The sequence below is a fragment of the Acyrthosiphon pisum genome, chromosome A1, assembly GCF_005508785.2.
Source record: "Acyrthosiphon pisum isolate AL4f chromosome A1, pea_aphid_22Mar2018_4r6ur, whole genome shotgun sequence".
NCBI classification, from domain to species: Eukaryota; Metazoa; Arthropoda; class Insecta; order Hemiptera; family Aphididae; genus Acyrthosiphon; species Acyrthosiphon pisum.
The window spans coordinates 9,439,028-9,449,408 of NC_042494.1; the positions used below are offsets into that span (position 1 = coordinate 9,439,028).

The 10,381-nt window shown below is 39.8% G+C and overlaps 1 protein-coding gene across 1 annotated transcript; it reads left to right on the top strand.

Annotated features, from left to right (window-relative positions):
• The first annotated feature begins 561 nt into the window (after positions 1–561).
• On the top strand, positions 562–10,292 carry LOC100572856. Its single transcript, XM_003242787.4, has 3 exons — positions 562–926; positions 6,354–6,615; positions 8,452–10,292. The coding sequence occupies exons 2-3, from the start codon at positions 6,454–6,456 to the stop codon at positions 9,889–9,891; spliced, it is 1,602 nt and encodes a 533-aa protein (XP_003242835.1). The 5' UTR covers positions 562–926; positions 6,354–6,453; the 3' UTR covers positions 9,892–10,292.
• Positions 10,293–10,381: the final 89 nt, after the last annotated feature.

Consider the following 10,381-nt stretch of genomic DNA (forward strand, 5'->3'; position numbering starts at 1 on the left):
TAGTTCGTATATAATATTATATACATAAAAGTGTATATTATATTATACAGCGGTTTATTATGTATCGTCCCCGCATTCTTCTGGATATTATAATATATTATATTTTGCGATATCGATGACAATCGATGATAAAGTACGACGCGTCTATCGCATAATATACCGTTGTTCTGTGTGTATTGGATATATTATGTGCCACTGTCTACCAGTCATTATGTCATAGTACAACACAGATACAAATTATGACGATTGTAATTATAGACCGTGAAAACTCTGATAGAAATATCGGCAAACAAGTAGGTACCTACCTCTCATAATACAGGTAACTAAATAATAGGTATGCATTTATGTACTGAAATATTATACCGTCGAAAAATATCGTGGAAAACGTGATACATTGAAAAACTAACATCGGGGCGTTACAAAATTAATAATAATAGTTATTGTTGTTGTCGCGCTACGAAGGCCAGAAAAACTGAAGTGGGAAAAAATTCGTCGAAAAAATAAATACGAGCCGCGCGGCTCGAAAAAAAAATTCGACTGAGTCGGAGTGCAGTGAAACCCACCGCGCAAAGTGCGGCGGCCGAGGCGCTCTCGGTCCGCCAGCCGCCGCCGCCGTCGCTGTTTCGTTCGACGGTATCAGTGTCCACGACGGTGTTCCGACGGTACGGTCGTCCATTGCTATCAGTAACAGTGCGCAATAAAACAGTACACACAGTGCACGCGAGTTAAGTTCGGCGCGATCGTAAATTTTTTTTTTCGTATTTTCTCTACCGACAAGTTTCGTTTTTTTTTTTTTTTCGTTGAATAATTTAAATTGTTATAAACATAATATGTGTACATAACTCGTCGCCTTGACGCTTTTTTCCGAGGATATTTCGCACGGCCGAAATACTTTAGAGTACCTACAATAAATCTTATTGACATAGGTATTTCACACTTATATTTTAAACGTATACCGTCTATAAATATAAACGTATTATACTATAATGTGGTCGATATTTTAGATTGATATTATAATATTATGCTGTAATTATAATATCTTAACGATAAGACAATAACACGCATATCATATAGGTATAGGTGCAGGTAGTAAAAATATGTATGTATAATGTAATGCCGGAGGCTGGTTGCAAACTTCGACCTGCGGGGACGATTAAAAATAAAAATGCGATTTTATTACCGTGTGAACTTTTGAAACCTGTGTAGGAAAAAAATGCCCGTGTCTCGTTCGTGGAATTAAATACAAATAATGTTAATTAATTCATCAATTATTGAAATACCGACCTCTTCAGTGTATAATTTAGATATTTAGACATTTTCATCGATAACCCACAATAACCTGTAGGTACTTGCATGTATTACACTATTACACGATCTATAGCTTAACAATACACGCCCAATTAAAAAAAAAAAATCGATAAACGTGGTTATACAATGTACAAACATTTGAATAAAAATAAGCAAATTCGCGAGACGCGAGTAAAAACAAAACCGGGTAACGGGTAAAACACATAATATATTCGCACTGCACTTAGAGAAATACATTTTTACCCTCGTCCTCTCGCGTGTAAACGCTTTTTCCTCGAGAAAATACAATGCTGTATAAACGTTTATACACAATAAATACACACACGCACACACATACTTGTTTAAACGATACGATATCATATTTAAGTACAACGCGACGTTTTTTCATTAATCATTCGTGCGGGCGCATTGTATGGGGTAAAAATTAATGGAGCTTCACCGACATCTCCGCGGTGTTTGGACAAATATATATATATTATATTGGATTTTGTAGAAATCAATTTCGTTCGGTGAAAACTGAAAAGGCAGCCTCCGTTGCCATCGCCGCCGACGGGGCAAAATCGAAAAACTTTCGGTGTACATATTAAAGAAGTTTTGCTCTCCTTGTAATAATATTTCCATTCATTGCCCACCGCTAATTATAACAGTCAAACAGTTCACCAAACACATCACACTCATATATTATATAGTATCATTATTATTGTTGTTGTTGTTGTTGTTTTTGCTGTCGTTATTGTTATATTTGGAGGAGGGGGGACGAAACATGGTATGAAAGTTAAAAGTGATTAATCATAAATAAAAATAAAAGTTTTTCCGACAAAGTCGTCGCTTATTTCATACAAATTTCTCTGAATTAATTTAATTTTTTTTACTTTCTTTAATAAACGAAATTAAACGAGTAATAAAAAAAAGTAATTAAAACAGACAGTCCAATCAAAGATGATAATAACGCACAAAACTCGAATTCAAAACAGTGATTTTTTCTTCCCCCTAATTCACAGAGTTAAAATATGATAAACTCGTGAAAAGTTTCTGACACGCTTAAGTTAAAGCTGACAAAAGTATTAAAGTAATAGGAGGTACGGACTTGTTCGGTTTAAACATTATAATATTTAACGGATGTTGAATCATTCATATTTTATCGGATAAGGTTTAATTCCACTGAAAATCGTATAAATAATTTTAAATGTTTCAAAATGTATCTAGACGCTTGGTAATCACAACGAAAAATAGCCTCATTTTGTAATAACAAATTGCGTTTAGCGATCGAATTTGCATTTAAAAAATAAAATATTATTTACTTCAATAGACCTATGTATATCGTGGTGGGCAGTAAAAAAACACGTCTTAATTGCATTACTGTAATTATTGACGTGGTGGTTTTGCGGACTCGGAAAGATGCAGGCGACAAGGTGATTAATTATCCTTTGGGGGCGGATATATACGTAAAACATTAACCCGACAAAGGGTGGCAGTAATAAGTTAATAATTTTGGTTTAAGTTCGGGGTTCTAAGAAAGTTACACTATACATATCCATGCAACCGCGTCTACTATGAATAATAGTATATTATATATATAGAACGGGAAAAACATCGCAACATTTTGTCTTTTGTAGAGGAGTTTGTGTGTTTAAACGAGATTTGCCTATGCGGAAGTTATTTGAAAAGCTACGATGACGGTGTTTCCAGTTTTCCACACTTAGTTTAAATTAATGCGCATTTACAAATTTCTTTTACCTCCTGGTAGCAAAATATAAAAACACATTATAAAGAAATAATCGGTTGAAAAATTAAAACAGCGTACGCGCGGCGGCTTTTTGAGAGATTTTCCACTTACTTGCGCCTAGCAATTATAATATTTTTAAACAAACATCAAAATACGGACGGATGAACACGTGTTTGCGAAAACAAAAGTACCCTAAATGTAGGTCAGTGGATACGTTCTATCCATAGTGATATTTGTTTTTCGATAAGATTTATCATAAATGCATAACCCAATAGGCAACAGTTAAATAGTGTAGAATAATCGTCCGTACCTCCATAAAAGTAACAATATAATATGATAAAAGTATTAATGATAGGTAATAACCACCTAAACAGAGCTTAGCTAAAATTAATAGTTTAAATAAAGGTGTTTAATATTATTATGTGCATATGATTGGGATTTGGATTTATTTCTATAATAATAAATTTATCTATAATAATATTATTCTACAGAATACGCGGGTTGTTTTCGTCAAAGTTCTGAACAATATTTTATTCCAGCGTTCTAAACACGCACGCGATTACACGTCACACATTCGATTGTGTGTGAACTGTCATCGCAATTATCGGACGTATTATAATATGATGATTTATTAATTATTGCAACAACTAAACACGTTGGTCGTGTACTCGTATCAACGCGGCATGTATATTTAATATTTATCGATTCGATAGTTAGCCCGAAAACATTACTATTCTATGGCAATATAAAATGTACGGGAGATGAAAAACGAAAAATGTCAAATGGGTAAAATAAAAAAAAATCTTAACGAAGAAGAAGAGAAGATCAACTAGCTACATGTTTCTATCTCTCTCGCTCTCTCTCTGTCTTTCCGTTGCAAAAAAACGGCGGTAAACATTGCGTGATTTTTAAGTAAATAGAAAATTATTGTTTTTCCATATTCTAAACAAACACCCCACGACACCTACAGCTCTTATACTCCCCCCACGATTCCTTGATAATCACGTCGAGTGCTTCGACAATATACACATTACGCTTCCAGCGTCGTTGAGTTGTAACTAAACTGTATAACTGTATAAGCAATAAACAGAAAACACATTTACAGACGCGAATTTCATGGCCCTTAACGAATACCTGTTATTTTTATAATAATAATATATGTACAATATTATCGTATTAAATAAACGCATATTTTTGCAAAACAACGGCCGTCACACGAGTTCTTGACTTATGTCGTCAAGGTTTATATTTACAACAACAAAATTCGATACGCGTCTATCATTTCTTTCAGATTCTTTATTATCATAATTTTTTTAGTATATAACAACGACATCGGATTAGACAGAGCCACATAGGTACGCCCGACAAGACTATTATACGCAGTAGGCGTTTACAATAAATAATAACATTATAATAACATAAAATTGAAAACTTTAAGTGCCTATATATAATATTATTACACCTCCTAACACGTATTTGAAAGCATTATAAATTATTCGTTGTTCTACGCATTGTCACGTTGTGTATGGATAGCGTGGTTAGGTTTATACGGGCGTGCATCTAAAAAAAAAGCTAAAAAAACTTATCTGAGGGTAGGTAGGTAGATAATAATAATGTATTCCCGTCTACGGCGTGTCCGGGGATAGACAAATTGCTAATTATAAGTTATAATAAATGTGCTTCGTTCTTAATATTTCCCGCCAGGAAGGTAAAAAGAACTTTCTGCGGTGTCTCGGAAATTATTAATATATGGTTAACGTTACACCGAGTTGTTTACGAATATTTGGGCTGTGTGCATAACCTAAGCCAGCGTTTTAATAAGTACATAATAATATCATGGTACCATAGACATTTTACGATAAAAAAAAAAATCAAGCACACACACAAAATACTAATATACAAGACCCAGACCAATTCGATAAATAAATCTCGGCGTACGAATGTTTTATTTATATTTGATACGGTTAATACTGCAATTATTCAGAGGGGTTTTTATTAGGGATAGGCAGAAAACGTGACTTAATCCATTTTTTTTTTATTTCTGTTTTTTTTTACGACTTAAACCCTAGGAGCGTTTAATCGGCCAGGAATCGCCTCGGAAAAGCGCCTCCTATGGCCCATAAAGTGTCGAAGAATGTTTTAACGATCAGTCCTAACCCTCGTCACCGTCGCATTGTACTAGAAATCGGCACGTTTATTATGGGAGTTTGGGTAAACGTTGCAAACTGGAATTATGATTTTTTTTGTTACCCTCATTGTATGGGAATACAATTTATTTGGGTCAAGGGTTCGTTGTCAAAGGATATACGAGTATGTTTGCTCCACCGGAAGGATGCTCATGGGAACACATGGCGACAACGGTGCAAAAGAGAATTGTTAATTAGGAACATTATGTATTTTTTTCGCATGTACTTGAATGTATATTTTATTTTATTTCATACTAAAACGCTCAACAATAGAGTCAATAAGTTATTCAAAATTATTTGTTTGATATCTAAGTATTTGTTTAGAATAATCGATTCAGAGAGGGGGAAACGGTTCATTTACAAGCCAGCGTAAGCATATAGTATAAACAGGGAGAATATACACAAGAAACCAGCGACTTATGCGGCTAATTCACGTACATGTCACGGACGGCACGACAAAGTGGGAAATAAGTGACTATCTATAAGTCGTACAAAACCATGTAGCAAAGTGGTACCTGCTCAAAAGTTCATAAGCGTATAATATTTTACGAGACTATTTTGACACATCTACAGCGCTTTAAGAAGAAAAGGGAACGTCCATCACTGGCTAGGGAGCTCGTTTTTCAAACGTGCAAACACTTTGTCATTACAGTTAAGATGTAATTCGGCTACCTCCCTAGTTCCGAGGGCGTATTTATTCCTTGTCTTGGTAATGTTTAATTCTTATTATTACACCCGAATTCCTACCATCTGCACCATTAACTCTCTCGGGAAAATGTACTCAAATTCTGTGTTTATTTGTATTCCTTCCCAGTCTTATAACCGAAATACAATCAGGATAATATTATTAATTCATTCGTACACAACTGCGTGAAAAAACTGAGTTATAAAGATTAGCACTATATAATACTGACTCATATTATAATAGTGATAAAATATTACGAGTTCGTGCGATTGGGCTCGAGTGAATGTTTTCTTTCGTTATCTTTAGGTATAGTCATTATCATTATATACGTGACACCTCTGTGTGCAATGTACTAAGTAGGAATACAAATATAATGAATAAGTGGGCGAAAAGCAAATAACATTATTCGTGTATATAATATAACGTGTCGGTTGTGTATTGTTTTCAGTACAGTGAATGGTCGACGGACACGTTTACAGCGGCGGCGCGGCAGGCCTAAGATGGACAAGTGGCGATGACCAGCGGGAACGGTCGGACGACGGCGGACGATGACGCCGTTGCATCAGTGGACTGCACTGGTCGCGGCTGTGCTGGTAATCATTGGCCACGTGGCCAGTGCTCAAAGTCTATGCGACACACCGCAGTGCGAATGCGATGACTCCCTGTCGCAAGTCCGGTGCTCGTGCCACAAAGTGCCTCACGAATCGCAGGTAAATCCATGTCAATTCGGGCACAAAAAATAGTCATAAATGTGAAAGAAAATGGGTGTATATATCTAGCTGGCGTTACTTCCATAAATTGTATACGAGTATGCAAGTATATATACTTGTATACGACCGCGCGGTGTAAGCGATATGACGGAAAACTTGGCAAAAAAAAACTTTTGGACCACCTCGGAACAGGTGTGGTTTTTTTATACGATATGTTTTCTCCTCTCCTTGTGATATTTTTGAAATTTCCATTTAAATATATTTAACTCGGGCCCTTCCATCCCTCGTCGCGCCGTTCTTTTAGAGTTGGGCGTGTCGTAACGCATAGTTGATGATAATTTCAACGTAACGCTACACAAATTACTTTTTCGCGTGTTTTGTAAGCCGGTAACCTTTTATATAAATAAAAAAAAAAGTGTCACCTCACAAATTTTTTACCCTCGACCAGCTGTTTTTAAAAAGATTTCTTTTACCTAGATTTTGTTACATTAATAATAACATTATAAATGAGGGGGAGAAATGTTATTTATATAATAAATGAAAAAAATACACGCGGTGCTTCTCATTGCCTCTTTTAATGACAGGTTTTTGGTTCAACAATTTTTTTTCCTAAAGAAATGAGTCGAGACACGATTATCCGATGGCGATTAATTAATGAGAAGATCCAAAGAAAAAACCAAGTATACAAAGAGGGGAACGGGGTCCCGGGGTAGAGGAAGATCGATCGGGACAAAAGCCCGGGACGTGAACAAAATAAGAGCGCATTCGGGTCACTTTTAAAATCCTCAATGATGTAAAGCCCAACATCTATTTTCAGTCGGGTACACATATGTCATCGTTAGCGAACGCTGTCGAAGTATTTCCCGGACCGGGAGGAAAAAAAATAAAATATACCAAAGCTCGCGAAATAACGTTGTGGCGACAGTGGCGGCAGAGAGGGCACCCTACACCGTTAAATAAACTGACATTAATTATTAGTCGCGGCTCGTGGGGTGCGAGTATTGGTGAAGGCTATTGGGTAATGGCAAGTGGGGAGGGGAATCCACAATTCCCGAGGTGAGATAACAACCGCGTGTTCGTTTTAATGTGTATATACGACGACGTTTGCAGTATATGAAAGAAATGTAAACGTATGATTGGGATACCGCGAACTGGAGATTCCGCCACCACCGAAGCGATCGTGTTTTGCAACTACATGCATCATGCACCCATCTACCCCTGGTAAATAAAACTCAAGGAATTATCCTCTAGCCATACCCTTCACCCCGCAGCGGTCAAGGCAAGCGCTCCAGCGACCGAGAAGGCACTTAGCCGACGTGTTTTCGTTGTACGAAAGTTTTGCAGCAAATAGCACTACTGCACAATATTTCCCCACAAAAGCCACCACCTAATCCGAAACATCAAGAACTCTGTACACACACAAACACACATTTTGTACGCGAAATGCAGACCTCCGAAATCGACAAAGGGATCGTTTGGGGTCCGGGACGGCCATTTAATCCTTTCGGTCGCGCGTGTACCATTGTTTTTCTTGACCGCCGTCGTCGTATACTAGCCGCCCCACCGCTATACGGTGCCGGATAAACTATAATTTATTACCGATTTTCGTGTAGGACAAAATAACATCTCCGTATCCCATGCAAACTCGTACCAACATATTACTATATAATGTTATACATACGGGGTAGATCGCATACACTAGACCGCTCACTCTATACACGCGTTGTAACGTAAATAAAAAGCAATCAGATTTTAAACGAGCTTGGTTGTAACATTATTAATATCCACAAAATGCATTATAAGTGATAACAAACAACTATCGGTTTAATGTTTCAGGATCTCGTGTTGAAAGCTCAAGGACCGGGACACGTGCCACGAGTGGCCACCAATGTGATCGTGACGCAATGCGATCGGGTCAAAGTGATGGCCATGGCGTTCGACGGGGCAAGGTCGCTGTCGACCGTGGAAATCGAATCGGTGCGCCGGCTGGAAATGGCGAACGAAGCGTTCGGTTGGACGGAAAACGGTGGCGGCGGCACGGGACCGCCACCGCCACAGCAACAGCAGCACCATCACCACCAGGGCCCCACGGTGACCATCACGAACGTGACGTCAGTGCCGGAGGTGCCCAGCTACACGTTCCGCGGCCGACTACGGTCGGTCACGTTCAACCGAGTCCGGATCGACGTGGTCCGGCCATTCGCGTTCAGCAGCCTGACCGGGACGACGGGCCGGATCGAGTTCAGGGACACGGTATTCGGGCAGGTGGACCAGCAGGCGTTCAAGAAGTTCGCCGTTAACGAGTTCGTGTTAAAGGGGTGCCGGTTCGAGGGCGCGGCGCCCAGCCGCATGCTCACCGAGATCACGGTGCACGACGAGCTCCGCCTGGACAACGTGACGTTCCCGGTGGTCGAGAGCTACGCGTTCCGCGTACACGGGCCCAAGGTGTTCCGGGTACAGAACAGCCGGGCGGGGTGCGTGAGGAGTGGAGCGTTCGAGGTCAAGTGCCACGGGCCCGCATTCGTCGAAGACAACGCGTTCGGCCGGCTGGAGCGCGGCGCATTCGCCGAGGTCACGGTGGAAGCGCACAAGGTAGCCGAGGCCGATTATCAGGAGTTCGTGTTCGAGAACAACACGGTGGCCGAGTTCGAAGACGACGCGCTGGTGTTCGACACCAACGGGTTCAGGCCGCGCATGGACTGGCTAATCGTGGGGCGGGCGTGCGGGTGCCCGGCACGGTGGCGCACCGACCTGGTGGCGTTCTCCAAGGACTATCCGCGGGACACCGACCGTCCCAGTTGGGTGGTTGAGCAGACAGCGTGGTGCGCGACACCGGACGACGACGGCGTCGGCAACTTCGGCCAGCTGGTCAAAGCGCAGCAGTACGACGAGGCACATTGCTCGGCGGGCGGCGGACGCGGCGGCGGACTGATGAGCCGTTACTACCTGACGTTCGTGGCCGTGGTGGCCGTGGCCGCGCTTACGGCCACTCTCGTCGGTTGGGCCTGGTACAAGAAGCGCAAGCGGGGCCAGTGGACAAACGTGCCGGCATCGTCGCCGCTCAAGAACCGTTCGATACTGAAGAACGGCGGTGGCGGTGGAGGTGGCAGGAGCGACAAGCGCAGACATGTCATGGTTATGCCCGAGGGAAAGACTTACAGAGAAACGGAGTTGCATGTGATCGTGGAGCGCACGGGTTCGACGGACAGTCAGTATAGGTCTACGACTAATTACCAACATCAGAGAGCAACACAACCGTTGACCAGTGATTTGTAACGGGTTTTTATTCCCGACTCCTATATGGTTTTTATTTATATTTATGATTTTTATTTTTATTTTTTTTTTGATTTTTGTAACCTATTCCGATTTTTCTGTATTATATAATAATAATAATATATTATGTACAAATGAACAAACTTGGCCTAAGACGTCAGTTTCTATATGATCGGTATTTTGTATTTTATTTGTGATCATGTTTTGTAGGCAAACGACTGACTGCAATAATGTTTCATAATAATTATAAATATACTATAACTAGGTATGTTATTATCTCCACCAGTCGCCAATGAACAAATAAACGGGTTGTGTTTTATTGAGTTAAACAATTTGCTTCTGAACAATAAATATCTAATGTTTTCCTTTTATAATAATATATTAAAAGTGCATACGTATACAAATTTTATTTTAGTAATTCATTTATCCCATTGTGCCCTGTTAAGGTTTTAATTCACCATGAGAAAAAAAACTTTAAGCAATAACAAGAAAC